Source organism: Numenius arquata, chromosome 1 (assembly GCF_964106895.1).
Source record: "Numenius arquata chromosome 1, bNumArq3.hap1.1, whole genome shotgun sequence".
NCBI lineage: Eukaryota > Metazoa > Chordata > Aves > Charadriiformes > Scolopacidae > Numenius > Numenius arquata.
The window spans coordinates 64903394-64924880 of record NC_133576.1 but is presented as its reverse complement, the minus strand read 5'-3'; the positions used below and the strand labels follow the sequence as shown (position 1 = coordinate 64924880).

The 21487-nt window shown below is 35.9% G+C and overlaps 1 protein-coding gene across 1 annotated transcript in view; it reads right to left on the bottom strand.

The window, feature by feature from the left end:
* PRKX (protein kinase cAMP-dependent X-linked catalytic subunit) overlaps window positions 1-21487 on the bottom strand; it is a 58067-nt gene that overhangs the window by 17760 nt on the left and 18820 nt on the right. The window contains exons 2-3 of the mRNA XM_074144211.1: window positions 9010-9178; window positions 4788-5051 (exon numbers count right to left, since the gene is read on the bottom strand). Coding sequence (XP_074000312.1) covers window positions 4788-5051; window positions 9010-9178 — 433 coding nt within the window. The remainder of the gene's footprint in view (window positions 1-4787; window positions 5052-9009; window positions 9179-21487) is intronic.

Genomic DNA, 21487 nt, shown 5'->3' with positions numbered 1-21487 from the left:
AACTACATTCATTAGAGTAAAGAATACATCTTTAATTTTTATCATAAAAGGGTGGTATAATTTTTATTGCTAGAAAATATGAACTCTCATTTTCCAAATTAAGCACACAAGAAAATTCTTAGGTACAGCACTGCTTTACACACTACTGCCATCTAGCAGTTGCCTAGATCAGGACTAGGTGAATAATAAAAACAGCAGAGCTTTGTTGTCTTTTAAAACAAAATAGCCCTCCCTCTGTGAAATTTAAAAAGCTGTATTACAATCCATCGTATGGATTTTTATTCATAAAGATTTAGACTGCTCTGAAAATGAAGCAGCTGCCAGTTTTACTGTGTTTGGGAAGAAATAAAGCTTACAGGGCAGGCAAATTTGTTTTAATAGACAAGCTACACTGTTAGCAGGACAATGTCCCACAACAGTCATCCTCTCCTCCCCCAAAATTGCCAACACTACGAATGCACAAACTCGGCAAAGATGCAGTGTTCGGTGGTTTTCATCCCTTAGCAAGGCAATTTACATACAAAAAAATAATCAGTCTAACATTTGACCATGACTTCAGGACCCACATAATTTGCTGGTAACAATGTAACTAAAATGACCCTCAATTAACATACAGGTTAATAACAAGATCTTTTTCATTCAAGCAAAAGGAAAAACACAAATTAAGGGAAGGCCAAAATAACCTGAAGTCCCCTAGGACTAGAGTGACTATTTCCTAGCACTAGGAAATAAAATTTATTACCACCAGCAGGTCATCTCTTAATTTCAATCCAGAAATTTATGTTTACTATCTACACAAAAACTTGTAGGAAGCTCAAATTCTTTGTCAAGCTGTGTACTTGTGCCATAAGACCATGACTTGTAATTTCCTCTTTTGTTGGTCATGAAACAAACTATTGAGTATTTTGGAAAATGCATCAAGTAAATTCTATAAAAAGATCCAAGTGACTTAAGTATTTCTTTTTATCATTACTATTTCATGACTGCTGCATATTCATTTGAAAATCCAGATCACCCTTTTGAAGATAAATTATAAAGCAGAAAAATAAGAATAGACTGTTTCCTTCAAACTGCTACAAAAAGCCCACTGGTCTGGGTTTTCAAGATAAAAGTTGGAATACAGGTAGGCAATAGCTGATAAGGTTGAACATGCAATTTTAAAACATGAAAATAAAACAAAGAATCTACTCTGGTCACAAAGATAAGCTATAAAATAAAATTTGCAGTACATGTTAACAGTATTATTTGAAGAAGTTAAGTCTCAATGGTTAACGTATTTTAGCGTTCTACACCATTCAACATCCACCTCTGTAGTCCTCAAGAGGCTTCTCGCATGTGAACCAGAGACTAACAACCATGTCCTTTTTGGTATTCTCTTCTGGAAGTTTCTCCATAATAATATTCAATGGAGATTGCTTTGTTTCCAGCCCACAAAAGTTGTTCTGCAAAACATTCTTGCAAAATGTGACAAACAACACACTTAGAAAACAAGACACAGCAAGTCTTGTTAGCATTCTCTTTAATCCACTCTGCAGAACAGTCATGAGGCACATCCAGCTTAATTAACAGCACAGAAGTATCCCCAATACCTTTAAGGTTAATCACTTCAAGTTTCTAGGAAGACTTTTGTAGTTTAAAACTATTTATGTTTTTAGCAATGTAAACTGAACAAACTAAAATTAACAGTGAATAACTTTCCTAAAAAAAAAAAAAAAAAAAATGAAAGTCCTAACTCTACTTCTGTAACATTTTGAGTGAAATCTGTGCATAAAAAAAAAATATAAAACTATGAACTTCAGGTTTGTGCCTCTCTGAAAGAACACAGGAATTACCCCCACCCACCCCTCCACCCAAAAAAGTGAGAAAGATCAGAAATGTGTTTAATGGATATACTATACCCAAAAAGTGGTTAAGCTTTTCCAGAAAAAAACATAATGGCTACAAGTTCAAAGCAAATCCTTTCTACATCCTTCAAGTAACAACCCCATCTTTTTTCTTGACATTCCCCTTTTTTTAAAGTGGTGGGACATCTATTTTATGTGAATGTACTTACAAGACACTGAAAAGGTTATTAATTTGTCAGTTAAGCAACATCAACATGGAAAAGAGAAGAAATAAACAGCAGCTGAGGCAAACACACAATGTTTTGGATAAAAATTAAGAATTTTTAAAAGTACACTATGACCTAAAAGGGAGGAACAAGGATAAACAGGACATATCAACAAGGAGCAGAAGATGACAAGAAAACTTTCTCTCTTACCTCTTTCTCTAAGAAAAAAAATATTAAGAGACTAGCCCTTCAGAAAATGTACTAATAAGAAGGTAAACGAGGAGGTGGGAACATGAGCTACAAGCCAGCCACTCCCTCTAAAGAGCAGCTTAATTGTCGATGGACCTGGCAAACTTCACCCTTTCACACATGGTAATGGGAAAAAGGGAAAATGTTTACAGAAAAATCCGAAGTAAGCAATTACAGAATCATTCATGGGATGCATAATGTATCAAGAATGTCTAATAGTATTGAAGGTGTCCTGCAGACCATGTTTTATTTTATATATCATATCTTCTCTAGGAATACATTTGTTGGTCCTAAGAGGCAGGCTTCCTCACAGCTGTTTGAAAAACATGCGTATTTTGTGTTTTATTTTCTCAATTTATATACGCTCTATTATATATATACACATATATTCACATACATATACATAAGGTTCATGTGTACAGACATTTGCCATGCATAAAAATTACAGAACATCTCCTGTACTTTTATCAAATACTCTATGAAATAAAATAACCTACTGGAGTGCATTAGTGGATAAATTCCTGACAACTGCGTATTTTCACAGTGACAAACCCAGCATTGTGAAAATGACTACATCTAGTGGGGAGAACACTATGTAGTTCTAAAAAAACCCAACCAAACCAACAGAAAAAACTAAACCAGACCTGCACAGGTAGCTACTTGTGCTCTAGCTGATGAAGCCCTTGCTCCTTCCCACTTTATGTTCTGTATTTTTATTACATGTTGTATATTTACAGGTAAATCAGCTACAAATATAAAACTACTATAGCATTCTATGATTCAATTCAACAAAAATTGATCAACTTCACTGCTCCCCCCAAACAATACGGGATGCAAAAAACCACAATTAAAACACAAAGTAGTGATCACTTGTTTGGATGTCCTAAAATGTATTTGTCTCCCCAACAATATAGAATGCAAAAAAACCCACAGTTAAAAACAGTAGTGATCACTTGTTCTGATGTCCTAAAATGTATTTGAACAGATTCACTCTTATAGATTCATCCTCCAGATTGAAAAATATACACTGATGTAAACTATCACCTTATTTAATGAAGGGTTACTTCTGTTGTGCCTTAAACCTATAGAAATCCAAATTAAGAATAACCACTAAGTGGCAGTATCTACATGTAAAAAGGAAGTTGTAAGAATTCGTATGAAAGTGTCTCATAGACAGTCCTACTTTCTTACAGAGAAGTAGCCTTACCTCTTCCTGCAAAAAGTTATTTTCATTTTCAAACAAAATATTTTAAAAAAAAGTGTCAAAACTTGTAGACCTATCTGCTCACCTAGTGGAAACCTGAACTCAAACGTTGATATTGAAACAGCACGATTTTAAAACAGACTTTTAGTTCTTAAGGGTGAACAGAAGCAACGTACTTAATAGTTGCCTACCATTCTTCTGTGCTAAGGCAAATCAGCACTGTGAGCATGCAACCCACAGGTAAGCAACCTCTATCACCTCCGTAACACAATTGATTCAATTGTCTCATCTGACTTTTACTTCATAAGGGATCCATTAAAAGTAGCTCCCTCGGATCCACCTTCATTTCAAATTGACCTTCTAGAACTCCCACACACATACTGAACTGTTGCAAAAGCAGCGTCAACCAGATAAACAAGATGAGTGAAGAGGATGAGAACCAACCTAACACCTAACTTGCTTACTAGGCTGCCGCAACTAGAACAATCAGATATTGTCTCCCTCAAGAGATGGCCCAAGGGTATAATACCAAACCTTGTCACACTGCTTTTCTAATATGACAGGCTAGTTTTTTTCCTCCCTTTTTTGAATCCCAATGACAGCTCTTGCTTCCTTTAAAGAACATATATTATAATCTTGGAAGAGTAGTTCAAATGGAGAGAACAGAGAAATCACTGGGAAAAACACCTCTGCATTACCAGGAAGTTTACATACACTAGTAAAACAGACATAAGGCTGACGGTATTGTAGAAGTTACAGTTAAATAAATCACTTTTGCTGAAGCTGGCCTTATTGTTTCATTTTAGCAAAAGGCTAGTGAAAACACAGTATCCAGTTTTAAAATGTTATTGCCATATTTCAAAAATTTCTCGAAAAGGAAAACAGAAGGAAACAGCAGTTACAAAACATTCAGCAATTCAATGTGTATGGAGGATTAATGTCCCATTTAATATACTGATGTACATATCTCAATATTTGCTCATATTACTTCACTGAACTCCCTTTTCACAAGATGACTGCTGAAAACTTTAACATACAAAACTAGTCATATAAAAATATTTTTCTATGGTAGCTTATTTGTTATATGGTTCTTAGTTACAACTAAGGTGCAATATTGGTTTCCATGCAATCATTTTAGGATGATTACTTCCTTCCTATTAAGGGATTTGACATGCGTGAACCACACGGAGTATTAGGTGAAATGCTGAGCTCTGAAATCAAACTTTTTTTTCTTCCAACTGTTTAACATGCAAAATATAATTACCATAACAAAAACCTACTTACCTATCCACCAGTTTTTTAGCAAATCCAAAATCAGTAAGCTTGATATGTCCTTCTTTGTCTAGTAATATATTTTCAGGTTTTAAGTCTCTGTAAACTATTTCTTTGGAGTGCAGGTATTCTATTGCACAAATAATTTCTGTAGAGTAAAACAGTCCTGTGCTGTTGTTGAAACGCCCCATGTTGCGCAGGTAACTAAAAAGTTCTCCTCCTGGCACATATTCCATTAACATATATAAGAAACGTTCATCGTGGTTGGTCCAAAATCTGTAATAGAAATATTATTTTATTGAATAAACAAATTATATCTCTGATTTGCTTTAGAAGTAAATTTTTGTAAAATGATCTCTGTTGCCCCAACCACGTACATAATTAATTCATGGTTTATATTCTGTAAATATTAAAAACCAAAGAATCAAGCAGGATTGTGTAACATATTCAAGTATCTGACTTAACCTGAAAAGTAAAACAGATACTTCAGGATAGGAGTTGCACAGACCATGAAAGAAAATCTAACTGATAGACTTCATTATGTTGTACAGAACAGCTCTCTGCTAAGCATCTAACAACTTAGTATACTGCTACTCTGCTAAGACCACACAATTCTAACACACCTTACTTTTTGTTTAATCATAGATTGTCAAAGTGATGGGAGGCAAACAGAATCTGCTTTTGTAAAGACATTTATGACAATGTATTCAAAAACAGGACAACAGAGATTTCTCCTTCCCCTCTCCTATCCCTTCCTCCTCAGAACATGAGGCTTGCTCTTTTACGGTATCTTTAATAAAAACAATAGAAAAGCAAAAATGACAGCAAAACAAGATTAATTTCTGTACCTCAGAATTAACCTAGTGATAAGTACCTTCCATTCCTCAGGCTGTTGCTTTTAATTCAAGAACTATTACTGTGGTATGTTCATTACTAGCATACAGTAAGGAGCAGCTAAGGAAGAAAGAAAATAATTCCACATGGCCTTCAAATGCTTCATTACAGAATACAGGAATCTTCTCTCCCACATTCCCAAAAACTAAGCTGTTTTTCTTTTTACCCACATTAAACAACTCATGTACCACACACTCGAACGTAACTCAACAGTTAAGAAAAAAATAAGTATCCAGTAATATCTTGAAGAATATTCTACCTTTTTAAAACAAACAGCTATCCCTGTTACTGTGATAACAGATAAAGAACACTGTATCCCTACCTACTTTATTGATGGAAAAAGAGAAGACACTTTAGCTTCTAGTAACTGCTTCTGCAGTATCACAAGAAAGGAAAGCTCAAGTATCTTTTTCTTCCCCACGCCCTTTTCCTTCATTAGCTGGTTCCTAATCAAGGCACAGACTCTCAAGAAAGATAAGCAGAGCAAACTGAGCTCCCAAACCCATGAGTGACTTTGGCTCAGTAAGATTTTCTTTCTTGATACTGGCACTGAGGGCAACCAAGAAAATGAGACAGAATATCAGACATCAGTTACTCCATTTCTTCAAAGTCCTGAAGAAAGCGGAGTCCAGGCTTGCCTTTTATTTTTAGGACACTATCTCCCTGTCACAGTCATCAACATCATTAATTGTCTATTGATAATGTTCAGAATAACTTTATTGGCTATGTAAAAACACTCTTGAGATGTATTTTAAAGGAGTTAGGTGAAGTTGCACCTACAATAAACAAAAAAGAGGGACAGGAATGGGCAAAATGAAGCAAACCATGTATTTAAAAAAAAACATCTACACAGGAGAGGAAGGGCAAATTATGACTAAGAATACGGAGAAAAAAATAGAAGACCTAGACCATTAAAACACCGTATTTTTACTGGAATTAATTTCTTCAATAAGTGACTCTTAAAGGATTTTCTATCCACAGAAAAATGGATACGTTATTTGGAATACACAGAAAATAGCAAAATAAAGAACTTCAATATTTGCAATACAGATTGCTTTAAATGGTATTTTAAAACACAAAAGGAAAACATCACATTAGCTGTGATTAGAATAATATGCATGGTGTCACGTATTTTACAATTCAGCTTCACAACATGAACTTCGGAAGCCATTGTGAACACATACAAACAGATAACATTGTTTTTTAGTTTATACAACTGTAAAACATGGTTGATTTTCATTAATTCTTGTTGTCTTGAAAAAAATAAGACTCAGGACCTCCCTACGTGCAGGAAAGGCATTTCTCAAAAGTAACACGAAAAGGAAAAAAAGCCCCACAACTTATATAAAAGTCTTTATATGCAGAAAGATATAGGAAGGAAGAACAACATAAATATGCAGCATTACTTTAAAACTCTCCTCCATAAAGTGCTACAAAAATACAGTATTATGCTGCACTAACACATATTCCTTGTTTTGCAACCAAAGGAAGATACTATCCCTGTTCAAGGAGGTGACTAATTGAAAATATAAAAACTAGACCATGTAGATAACAGTTCAAAGGCACTGAAGCAGAATTATATAGAAATTTTTTATCGCCTTTTTGCTGATCAACTATACTCAAAGAACTAATGGAAAAAACCCATGTACTGGGCAGGGGAAGAGGTAGCTGAAAAAAAAACCTGTTAGCCACAGAAAAAGCTTGCAGAAAGTTTTATTTGTCATGCAGTTAGTGATAATCGTCTATGAATGCTTGTTTAACCTAAAGCACACAAATGTTAACATGACTTAAAATTTAACTACCTTATTTCAGCTAGGTTACTCTGACTCTCCTTTGCCAAGGGCCAAAGGCAGCACACGAACAATTACATGAGCGTAGCTGATGCAGCACCTCATTGAACATGGCAACAGAAAAGGCAGAGAGCTAGATGACATGAAGAATCTTTGCCTTGCACTGAAGTGAACTTCCATTTGAATTGTGTCCTTCCCTAGGCAATTTTAAAAATACAATGTTTTGGAAATAAGGCATGAACGAAATCCAAGAAAACTTATCAGTTTTGATTTTTGATCACTTCTGTATGGACACGAACCCTCACATCCCTGTCTCTGACTTCTCACCCAAGTTTCTCTATTTGCACACTTGCCGCACTGTTCCAGATGCATAAACGTACCCTGTTCCCCCTGTTCCATCCATCTTTTAACCAGTCTAACCAGATGTACTCAGCCTCTTCATCTTGCTTTCCTGCATGCATCTCAAAACTCCACATACCCTAGAACTCATCTTACTAAGACTACGCCACACACAGGATTTCAGAACGCTGGCTGGAAACTAATAGCATCTTGATATCAGCTAGAAAAAGCAACAGCACATCAGGGGAAAAGGCTTCTTCTGCAGGGCTCTTTCCGTCTTTCAGATGACTACCATGCTTTTGCCTCTTCTTTTCCCTCTGATACTTTCTTAGCCCTGGGAGGAGGCTGCACTCCTTGCAGCTAGAGATTAATTAAGGCTAATTTTGTCTAATTTTATGCAAAACTGACTAGGGCAGGTAAATGCAAAACAAATCTTGATCAATGGCCCTGCATCCATGCATGAGAAAACATAAATGGAAATTAACTGTGCAATTACCCAGAGGTTTCATTATCTCATTAGCAAATATGGATTAAGCTACACAAAAGGCATTGTAGTGCTGTGCACAGAAAAGTATGATGTTTTCTCTTCTTAATGAAGGGATCATTAGAATCACCACAATTCCACTAAAAAAAAGTATTCTTCATGAACTATGCTTAAATTGTTTCTCAACAGATTCCATCACAACAGATTCTCACAATATGAGAGTAGCAAAGCCCAATGCTGCAGTCATTTAAACTCTTTAATTTTAAAGTCTGCAAAAGTAAAGTTCACAGAAGTTTTCAAAAAGCAGATACTTAAATCTAATTATATCATTATCTAGATATCTGCAGGAAATATACATGTAGAAATACTGCTTTTCTCGCCATTCTAATATCAAGAATCATTATAGAAGTCATTTTGATGAGCCAATCTGAACATTTCTTCATTAGTATTTTTCTTCTGCAATATGAAAGTAAGAGACAGTAAAACTACAGTATAAAAGGAAAGCTTATAATAAATTATTGCTTAAATGTTTAAGTTATGCCTTGTTTTTAAGCTCTTGATTATTCTATAATAAATATTTTAGTCTGAAGTCTATTTCAGTCCAGATTATGTAACAGAAATTAAATGCTTAGTGTTGGTTAAGTGCGTAAGAACTTGCAATGAGACTCTGGAACACTTTAGCTGCTCTCTATATACGAGTTAAATGAATTAAAAAAATACAACTTACAATCTGATCAAAAAGGGGTGGTTGACCTCTTTCAAGACCGATTTTTCATTGTGCACATGTTGCTCTTGCTTCAGTCGAATGACATCAGGAATGCTCATTACTTTCAGTGCAAAGTAACGTTTGGCCATTTTTTCCTTCACCAGATGAACACGCCCAAAAGTACCCGTGCCTGAAAAGTCAAAGAAAAACCGTCAACTTATTGTAAAAAAAAAAAGTAGAGATGATTTTACTAAATTAAAGCCTACAGAAGCCCAGTTACTGGTTAGTTTGGGTTTTTTTCCTCATCAATGTATCAGTATTACATTTTTTACCTGTCTTCACACAATTTTTTTTTTTGGGTTTTCTCAACTTTTAGTGATAATGATTTAATAAAAATAATGGCCACTCTTTGGATAGATACTGGAAGTATTTATTGCAAAGAAGTGGTCCTGAGAAAGTGTAAGGGAGATGTATAAGAAAAATATGTATGCGATGTATAAGATTCAAATGTAACCGATATAAATGAAACAAGCAAAACTGTTCTCAAGTACTGACGAAAGGCTGGGAAACACTTAAATTTCAGAGATCAGTTTTAATTTAGATTGGGTGGGGAGAGGCAGGATAAAATCAAAAGTAGCATTCAGCCTATTATATGCACAGAGTGTGGCACAAAAGAAAAAAGAAAGTCATCACTGACCAAGAATGTAATGTTCAATTGTAATGGATTTACTAGTTCCTCAACACAAAAAACTACTTAACTTTCCACATATTATTTATTAAAACAAGGTTGTTAAAAATCAGTCAGGGTTTAAAATGTAGGAACTCATAACATGAAGAGTACAGAATATACAAAAATTATGACAACAACAACAAAATTAAAATATTCATCTACCAATGTTTCATGACTGAGAACAGCTGTCTGCAGCTATTCAGGTGAAGAGATTATTCCCTTACATGTACACAAGAAAGGTGAAGTGATTCAGTAGGAGGGATGCAAGGGGCAAAGATACTTAAAAGTTGCTGACCCTTCTGAAAACAAATTAAAAAAAAAATCTGCTTACAGTGCTGCATCATTATATTAGATGGAAACAGTAGATTTCAGGCACTCTTTTTATATAGTTAATGTATCCCTTTTTCAATTCACTCTTAAAAATATAAAAGGAAAATAAAAACATATTGTCTTTTAAATAATGTATTACACATTTCTCTATTCAATACAGTAGTCATTATAGTTCCTTTTAAGTGCATTGCACTCAAGACAATTATATCTAACTGAACCGAGTATTTCTTTTAGTTTGAAATGAAAGTTAAAAGTAGCACATTTAGCCACACTGCTATTTGTACTGCAGCAGAGTGTTATACATTTGAAGACGAACATACATTTCAGCTCTTTGGGTGGTTGCTCATTGTTTTTTCACTCATTAAACAATGACATGTAGGTTCCATTAGAACTGTACACCAGATATTTTTAATCCTAGTCTCTGACAGAAATATGTGCCACTATAAGGGATGCTTGGTATTCAAACCAATTGCCTAATTTGTAAAAGGTCACTCTGTTGCTGAGAAATGCCTTCCAAAGAAGTAAAAAGCCTTTATTTAAGCTGATAATTATCCCCTTCGTTGCACATGCTCTACGAAGGCAGCAAATAGACCTGTTTCAGTATTATTAACTGGTATATCAATTAATTTCAGATTGTATTGACCAGTTATGATCACTCTATAATACAAGACAATTTTCTAAAATGTATAGTGGGTGCGGGGAGATGAGATGTATGTGAGAGGAAATAGATTTTTGAGAGAGGCGCAAGGGGGAGAGACCAAAAAATGAACTTCCAAAACTGCATTACCTGGGGAGGGGAGAAAAAACAATGGAGTTTTTGCCTCTAGTAGTTTCAGGAAACTTGAAAATTTATAAAAATAAAAAAGTGTTTATTTTCTGTACATGTATTCTCACTTAAAACATTTACATTTTATTGAACAGTTATTATTTCCAGTCAGTTGTAATAGTGTTTGAGGGCATGGCATTTACTAAAAACCACACCAAAATACTGATATTATAAACTAGAAACTAACAACTTCAGCAATCCAGTTTCATGTAACTTGCAGCTCCATTACCAATACAGCTTTCAAAACCAGCTTTCAAGATAAAACTTCTCACTACACAAACCCACCAAGGATTACAGTTGTCCAAGCACAAAAGATTCTGTCAAAGCAGTTTTACGTTCCCACCTGTCCTGAGTTACAGTTCTGTAACTATCAAAACTGTAAACAGGTCTCAGATAAAGCCTGCTGTTACAGTGAAGTAAGCCACCAGGTTACTCTGGAAATTTATCATGCAATTAAATCCTTTAACAATGCAGTCACATTACATACCTGGAAATTACCTTATTTGCACAGGGATGGGCTTCTGCAGTAAAAAAAACCAATCATACAAAAAAAAAAAAAAAGGCTCAAAAGCTTCCAAGCTGAGCCATCTGTTCAAACTACTTAAAATATAGATTATTTACATCTATATTACGGAATCATGGAATTGTCAGAGTTGGAAGGAACCTCTAGAGATCATCTAGTCCAACTCCCCTGCTAAAGCAGGATTGCGTATAGCACATTACTCAGGACTGCATCCAGGTGGGTCTTGAAAATCTCCAGAGAAGGGGACTCCACAACCTCCCTGGGCAGCCTGTTCCAGTGCATATTGAATGCACAGACAAAAAAAAAAAATAACTTAGGTTATTTCCAAATTAGGAGCTGGAATTTTAAGTTCTGAATAAAATCACTGTCAAGAGTAACTGTAATCGTACTGCACACTGAAACTAAAAATGATCTTAAACTTCTAAGACTTCCAAATGTGGACTTGGGGAAATTAACAGTACTAACACCCTAAGTAAATGCTTGTTTTATATGCATTTTGATGCTTGTATGGACTAAGTGCTTCCATAGACATATCCAACAAGAAAGTCAGAAGTGAACACGTATCTAATTTCTCCTAGGTCTCTAGCGATCTCATGTTTCATGACTTGTTCTACTTGTCCTAGAAATTTTTATTTTAGAATGCTTTAATTTTTCCTTGTGTCTTTATTAGTCTAACTTTACAAATGGTGCTGCTCAGAAATAATAATAGTAATAATAATAGCAATCACAAGTTCCATCAATTTTCAGTGAAGGGCCTGTAGCAATAGTTCCAACTTTGGAAACGTGGCCTCTTTAAAAACGTCTCTGCCAGGAACAGCAAAGCCTGGCAGGCTATTCCAGAATAGTGGCAAGCACCTAATCTGGAGAGCCTCCGGGAAAACCAGACGACCACACAGGCAGGCGAGAACATACAACTTCCCTAACCAGTTTTATTGTTGAGCTGATTGCAGGCAGTCTTTTTTTCAAACATCTTTAGCTCAATTTCAAGCAACTATGGAAATTAAGAAGACAGACCAAGAAGCCATCTAACATTTGTTTTCAGACATCTGTTCTCATAATATGAATTTTCTCCCATTAAAGTCTTCTCAGAAAATCCATTAAGCCTACATTAGTTGGTAGTGACAGTACCCAGACACACAACCATCACCCTTCCAGTACTTCTGACAAACAATATGCTCTCTTAAAGCCCTAAAGAAAAATAATAGTGATGTCCTGGAATTTGCTTACACCATTTAAGCTGTTCAGTCAAACTCCTCTCACTGCAGAGAGAAGCAAAGAGCAAACATGGCGAGTACTGTGTATTTTTTAAACAAGGAAAAAAAAAGACCTTAACCACATGGGGCCACTAACAAAGGGGAGCAGGGGAACTTGCTGAAACTTAAAAACAGTTGTATAAAGTATGCAAATTTGGTTTAATATATGCCTTTGCACAGCCACATACAGGCTCACATGTTGAGCTTTTATTTTTTTTTTATGCTTAGCTAGTCTTCAGACAACTGGATCAAGTTTGCATACAAGGATGACTACAATTCAAGTATCTCACTTAAAACTTTTGGTCTGGATGACCTGCTCAAGCTTTTAGCCACTTCTGCCAATATTTTTAAAATTCTCTTTCCAAATGAGGGTCAGGAGGGAAGAACAGGATGGGACATGATGGTCAAGGTGGGAGGCTGCAACAAGGTGGCGTTATAGTTGTTTAGCACAATCAAGAAAATCTAGCTGTTTTATAAAACAGGTTTTGTTGTGACTAGGTGGAAATTCTGGCCCTCACATTCATGGAAAAAAAAAAACTAAAAAATCGAAGCAGTGAAGTGGCAGCATTTAAGATGGAGGCTCAGCTGCATAAATTAGAGGGAAGGTTTTTTGGAAGCAGAAAAAGGCAGTGTTACTAGTTTTCTATCAAAGTACCTCTGCCTCCTGCCCTCCAGGAAGGAGACACTAGTTCTGTTAATCCCCATGAAAGAATTGTGCAATTTTTTGCCCTGATCATAACAGAGCTCAGCTGTATGAACCAGCTAAATTTGACCTTCTGTGACAGATAAGTAAAAATTCCTTAGGTTTACCTTAAAAAAGAAATATTCTGTACTTGCTCATCTTGCACATAATAATGAAAGGAAACACAGATTTGTTTACAGATCTGCACAATATTCTACTGACTAGTAGATATTCTACTACTAGTTCAAACCAAGAGAACCTCAGGGACTGTGTACCATTCTAGATGAGTCCTGGGATCTACCAAGCACTATCCTGCTGGAGGAAGAGCAATGACTACACACACACACACACGCGCATATCCCTGTCTGTGTCTCCTTATCATAGTCTGTAATGCCAGAGTTTTAGAGCAAAAATGTGCTTACATCAGAAAATTACACCTCATGAAAATTGTTGTTATCAGAAGGTCTCATGGAGGATTTGTCATTTCTTTGCACAGCCCCCTTCTCCCTGCTAAGGCATATAGCAAATGGAGGTTTCTGGCCACCAGTATCAAAAGCAAATGAAGTGCCTGTGCTATTTGCAACATGCAACAATTCAAGATTTTCAGGACTAAACGAGCAAACAGAGTAAAACATGCAAAATGCTAACCACTAATCCAGTCTAATCTGTTTACAACAGAAACAATAAAATTTTTGGATCCCTTTGCAAATTTAGTGTGGTTGCAGAACTTGAAGGAACGCCAGCAATCTTCTCAATTAGGTAACCTTCTCATGTTAAACACACACAAAGGGAGGAGGCCAAAAACTGCAGAGGACCAGCTTGGCCTAGGTATCAAACACAAGAAGGGCATTCTCAGCCTTACAAAACAAGCTGGATTCCCTAATGCCATGCCAAAATACCATAGCCAGTTTCCAGGATTTTACTCTCTTTGAAGCCTGATAGAAAAGAATAAAGAATGTGGGAATATTTCTGATGAAATTTTAGATACTTTTGATGCTAGGAAAACCAATCCTGCAACTTTTGATCAGCTAAAACAATTGCGTGAGTAGTCATGTAGTGACTACTTTGCTATTGATGTAGGTGACTAATTTAATGCTCAGTTTGCCTTTTTATTTGTTCCCATTAATTATGCCCAGCTGTTCCAGTTTCCCATTCTTTTAATCCCCAGCTCATTCTTAAAACCAAGTTTGCCTTGCTTAGATAGATACCATCTGTTTTACTGAAGAATAAAATAGGTCATGTGAGATCCATGACCCTGAGGGCTGCTTTCTGAGTCCCAAAGGGGCTGGTCTTGACTTCCACAGATGCCTACAAAAAGCATCAGATGTATTTGCTTTTATTTACAGTTAGAAGAAACGTTTCCTACTGTGCCACATATTAATCTTTACTGGTAGCCACAAGCACAACAGACTTAATTCTGTTGAATATCAGAGATAAACTACGTGAATTGTATCACATTACAAACTCACTATTGAATCTTTAAATTTGTCTGCCATTTAATCTGTCTCACCTTGGAACAGAACTTGAACAGCCTAGCAATAAATATCTTAAAAGGGTAGTGGGGACTGTTAATAATTCTTGACAAAAGAAGGGGAAGAAGTGGCACAGCAAAGGAAACCAGCCTGCCCAAATAGACTGGTAATCCAAAGATTAACACTTGAGAGAAAGCTACGGGAAAACCACATGACACAAGTAACTGTGGGCTTCTACAACAGAAGATGTGGCTGGCACACAAGCAGGGCAATGTAGAACGAGGATGATGATTTTGGACAACATAGTAGTCAAGTTTATGGGGTTTTTATTTTTCAACCCATAGACCAGCGTTAACTGAAAATACCTTGCAGACTATCACTCAACCTTCTCAAATTCAGTGTCTTCACCAGCTCTGGATTGCTCACCATAACTCTTAGACCACTGTTTATATACTTCTGTACCACTCTAGAGAGTTCTGTTCTAAACCTGAAAAACATGCCAGAGAAATAAAGATATTTAGAGGAGGTTTTACAGGTTGCCTGTTCATCTGTCTAGAACCACGCATCTCATACTACTGCATATAAGAAGTGAATGTCAGACAACACTTTTTGCAAAGCTTTGTATATCCTTCAATGATCATGTATCTGAGAAGACAGTCTTATTTTAAAAGACCTTAAAAGCATAGAAAACAGATGCCTCATGCAGTGTTCACCATGTGCAGCTCTACCAGAGCAGCTTGCTTCTATGACTTTGCTCATTCATTCACTGTGCTATGATTTAGTTTACACTAGGAACTCCTTGGATAGAAAAAAGTATTTCTACTTCGCAATAATATGAAATACTATACAGCAAGGAATACACCTGCTACTTTCCAGGCAAGATCATCGCTTTTCAGACTACCTGTTCCAGAAATTTTATTGCCAGTGGCATGCCAGCAGTTCTCTCTTACTTCTATTTTAGATTCTACACTCACCCCTTGTCAACCCATTTTTCAGCTGAAAGCTCAGTATCATTAATTCTTTATCCCAGCTCAGCTGAGTTTGAAAAGAACGTAGCAATGGCATGTTCGAAGCACAGCCTAGCTTTTGACTCAAAAATACTGCTGTAAAGAAATTCCCTCTCTTTGCTGCTTCCAGATTCCAAAGATCTGACATATTTTCAGGCTCTTCTCTCTTATTTGGTATACAAGGAGCCTATAACAACACACAACTAAAACTACATTTAACATTCTAGAATCTGGTATAGTCTCTTTTCAACTTGCACAAGATTTGATATGCCAGAGAATACCAAGCAACTGTGTCAACAACTCCTGTTGTTGACCCACCCGTTTAAATCTTTCTGAATTACAATCCTTAAGAATTAAGAACACAGGAATCACCAGGCTAATTAATACCCACCAGGCAAGCTTCCTGTTTTTCACATAGTTCAGAGACAGGTTCCTGATTTTGAAGAAGTGCCATTCAACACAACACCCATGACAGAAGTTCCTTTCAAATTCCAGATAACTTTTTTTTGGGCTCACTATTTCTTCGGTTTCTATAAAAATATTGTAAATATCAGCATGTCTTTAAACAAAATAAGCAGAATCCTTAAAAGTTTCTCCTCTGTATTCTCTCTTTATTTATTTTGAAATACCAGGGACCAATAAATAAATGAGAACAGAAATTCACCAGCCTGCTGGTGATAACATAACCCTTAATCCTTTCCATTTCTAAACAGCTCTTAGAACACTGAATTTAAGTACATGTCCATGTACTTAACAGAACTTTAATATCCACAATCTTCAGAACCATTCTCATAAAACTGGTATTTCCCCACTTCACTCATCAATGGTATTTTTGTAACTCTTCCTATGGTTTCTGCTACCTGTGATTCATTACCTGATATAAAGAATATGAAGAGATGAGTGGATAAAGTTTTTCCTCCATATTGAAAATAGGACATTGCAAAGTCATTATTACTCCTCCTTTCACCTATTTAAATATTGCACATGAAGTGTTGATAAGTCTCAACTGCAAAACTGTGAAGATGTAAACGTTTTACAAAAACAGCTCAAAGCCTGTCAAGATGTACTCCTTTTTCACCTAGAAAACTAAGCTCTATAGTGCTTTTCCTGAACTAAATTTATGAGGCCTGTTGAAAAAACAGCATTTCAAATGATACCAAACCCCTGCTAAAAGTAAAGTGTATCAATCTGTATTGACCCCACTTTAAAAAAAATCTGGTCTATTACATTTTAAAAGATAAGTACAGTTAAGCTAAGAATCAGGTACCTGGCTGGCTAGTAACACATTCCAAGTTTAAACACTAGAAAGCATTAAATTATGTATTTCATCTGATAAGAATTTCAGGTAAAGTATTATCAAAATGTGTCACTTTTTAATAGTTGGAAAATAATATGTAAATTAGAAAATGTAGTAGCAAGATAGGCCATCTTTATAACTTTTAAAAGTTGTAAAACGTCATTTAAAACCTATTCACAGAACTGCTTCTTTCAGGTAAGGAGAGATTAAAATAAGCATGTTAACTGAGACCTTCTTGGAATGCAAATATTAAAGAGAAGGATTTTTTTTGTGTTGGTTTGTTTTCCTAAAAATCTTACAAACACCGAAAGCCAGATATACAAAACCCAACATCTAGTCATCTTCTGTCCATCAACTGATGCTCAAAATTCCCAAGTGTCCCGGTTTGAAGTAAAACTGAACCAATTTTCTGTTCTGTAACTTTACATCCTAGCTAGGCCTCCTCTAACTCTCTGAAATTAACAGCATATTGTGGAGAAAACTGCTCGTTCTCAGAATGATAAGACCAATGTTTGTGCTCCATGCCAAGGAATGGTATGCAGGGAGGCCCTTGCTTATACTTACTGCCATAACAACCAAGGTCAGCCAATTTCGTTATTTGCCCCCTTAGAGGGTCGGAAACGGAAAAAACGTAGAGGGGTCACATCGGTGGGGAGGAGTGGACAGGACAGGTGACCCAAACCTGACCAACTGGGGTATTCCATCCCATCTGCCCCATGCTCAGTATAAAGGCTGAGGGATCAAAGGGTCAGCCCCCTTCCTGCGATGGCCAATGTCCAGAGAGGACTCTGTCTGTTCATCTGCCTTTGATCCCGATCCGTGTGTTCCTGACTCCAGAGCTGGAATCCAGTTCCCATTCGTCACTGAGTCCAGTCTGGGACTTCCCCAGTGCCTGCCGGTGATGTGACTGTCATCCTGGGAGCTTGATACGGTTTTTTATATATTGTATCTATTTCATTATTTTCTTCTTTATTTTTATTTTAATATTAATTCTTCATTAAAGTAGTTTAGTTCATTCTAAACTTCTGAATCTCCTTATCTGTTTCTCCTCCTCTCTCCTCTTTTTTTTGGGGGGGAAAGGGCGGGGAAGGGCCATCTGTTGGTCCGGTTTTGGTAAATTCGGCCGAAACCACGACACCAAGTTTAGTAATTCAGCATTGTTTCTAAATGAATTTGTGCTCAAAGTTTATCTTTTATAATTGCTTTAATTTTTTTTTCTTTAAGTGTTTTAAAACACTATCTAATAGCTTCCTTCAAATGAAACCTAAAACAAATTGTTGGACATTTAGGCTAAAAGTTACTGTTTTAATTAAAATGTATTATACTCACCACAAACAAAATACATGAATGCATCACAAAGTAATTGGACTCAGGCAAAGAGAAGAAAAACCAAAAAGTCTAGTATTATTCTAGGTATCATCACAACCCAGATTTTAGGCTGCAGGATTCCTTTTGATTGTTTAAGAAAAAAAAAAAATGAAACAAACAAAGAACCAAAAAAACCACCCCAAAATGACAGAAACATTTTATATTACAACCCAAAATGATGAATCCTGATCTCTCTTCAGATACTATTTAATTTTGGGTCTGCTGTTGTGGATACACAGCTCCTACTTCTTGAGTTGGGCTTAGTGCTACATTGAAAATTTTGAACTGGATGTCACAGAAACAGACTAAGTCAAAACGGATTGACATCCCATTTTCTATGAAGACAAGTAACTTGCAATTTATCTCTGGCAGTGCATAAAGAATCAATTTCAGTAAATCATTAATATACTGGTTTTCACTTTTTCTATTCCGATGATGAGCTAGAAGTACTTCCCAGTGATTCTTCCCCCTCCCAATGAAGGCAGAAGAAAGATGGCAAGTAAAACATGCAGGGGCATGCTAAATTGGAAAAAATAGCTCTGTGGCTAAGCTTAATCCCCACAATCAAATCTTTACCCAAGAGGACAGTAAGGCTTAGTCTCTTGTCATTTGTCTGCACTTCTATCTTCACCTTCAGTTTTCCTGTTTACGGGAAGCATTTACACAACTGATTTGGCTAGTTGCTTTACTCAAATTCTGCATGGAGCTATTTAGTTTGGTTTTCCACAAAAACACCCCAAAACAATTTGCTATGTCACTAATCAAGGACAGACTTAGAACCTTTCCAAGTAACTTCAACTAAAGGATACAGTCATTAAGTTCCTAAAAGTTTAAAACAGTGCCTCTGCAGAAGATATACCACAGTTCAAGTAATTAATAGATTGTTCCACTACCTTTTGCTCTGTCAACTGCTACAGTTGAACCAAACTAGTATATGGACAAAGCTTATAATTATATCCAAAGAAAATAGAAAACCTTAAAATACAGTTGGACCAGCTAAACAACTACAAAATATGGCTGTGCCCAAAACTCAGGTTCTCATCCCAGAAAAATAAATAACACTTGATGACTAAAAAACAAATACTTACAAATGCAATAATCAGTGAAGAGTCACTTTGTTCCACAGAAGTTAAAAGTTACAAGGAGTCTGATAAAGATCAGAGACACATGCAGCAGCATGGGTCAAAACTTTAACAGCAGCCCTCTCTGAACTATTAGAGGCTAAACAGGGGTACTTAGTAGGTGTCTAACACCTGATTAGCCACTTCCCTTTTCAACCTAGAAATACGTGTCTCTACACACTTCTAGGTTTTTTACATAACCAGCATATTTTTGTCTGTCCTGAAACTCAGCTCTTGCAGATTTTTTCCTTTGTTTTCTCCAAAAGAACTACTTGATGCAAGTAAGTCCCATATTAACGCAAAGAAAGTATCAGGCTTAATATTCTTGACTGTGTCCTTTTAAAAAGCAAACAAAAAAAATCTTGTTAAAGTACAAAGGTTTATTATTGCTGAATGAATGTAATAAAAGCCACATTGTTTGTACTTGACCGATTTCCTCCTTCACCAGTGCTGGACAGAAGCCTTTGAGAGACTGGTACCTCTTATAATACATTCCTTTCAATTACATTTCACTTCCATCTTCATCTAAAGTAGTGCTAAAACATTGTATTTTTCAATACTTTTGGAACAGATTAACTATTCACTAATATGTTATTTCTACAATGATTTCAAAGTATAAGAGTGAAGAGTAAATTATGTTGAAGAGCTCCTAGATGAAGACAGACCAAAGACTTTGGCTTCATTTAAATGCACTCAGTACATTCTAGTTCTCTCGTATGCTAAATAGGTAACTAATAAAAAACTGTTCAAAATTACCTACTCCTTGCTATTTTGTGTGTTACCACAGAATTGGGCACACAAGGCTCGAGTCCAGAAACACAATTACATATGTATTTACACACACGTATACCAGCAAAATAGAGATTTAGCTAGAAAGGCCAGGTGGAAAACGAGATACACTAATACTGAGAAAGAAAATTCTATCAAATTAACAGTGAAAATCAAGTTCAGCGGCGGTCAATACCTACTTCTCCATTTTTTTTTAAAAAGTTTAACCTTTTTTCACTCAGACTTTTGACTTTCATTTTAAAAATTTCACTAACATACAGATAACTCAGAATAACAAAAGGAAAAAAAAAAACACCTCTGGACATTCACACTGAAGACAAAGTAGTAGTACTTGTTAAAGACCTCGAAGCATCAGAAAGTTCGTTCTTCACATTCTACCTTCAAACCTTAAGGCTGATATTTTTGAAGAATGACAAACTGGAGCTTTTTCTTTTTTCAAAGACAGAAGATTACCACAGAGGACCACAGAACCCCATATAATTTCTTAATGGTTGGACATTAAAAGATAAAACAGATATATCTCCTGAAAGACTGACACTACTCTTGGCCTGTTGCAATTTATGGGGGGATCTTATAAAAAGTCTTTTCACGATACAAAAATAAAAAACTAAGTAGTAAAGTTGCAGGCTAACAGAACACAGGCAACAACTACCCAGCTCCTTTGTAACCCAAACACAAGCTGAGAGAGATAATTTCTTTTAGGCAAACAACCAGACACCTTGAGCTGGAACTTCCTCACTTATTACAGAGCTTACCTTTGGACCAGCCAGGTGGAATCCTTTGAAAGTCAACAGAAAGGGAAAAAAAGGCACTTCTATATTCAGTTGAACAGTTTTACTCATCCAATTCATGAACTCAGAAGTACCTATTTCCCTCTGCTTATTATAAAGTGATTCTACACATGTAGGCTTGATAGTCATTTACACTGCACAGGTCTACATTCAGACAGAAGAAACCAGCTTCAAAGTTACATGGTCTGATAAGTACATGTGGGATTTCATGACACGGAAATTATTGGCATAGAATATGCTAATTTGAATAAGGAAGTATACATCTGTGAGGTTTAAAAAAGAATTGTTAGCAACTCACCAATTGTTAGTT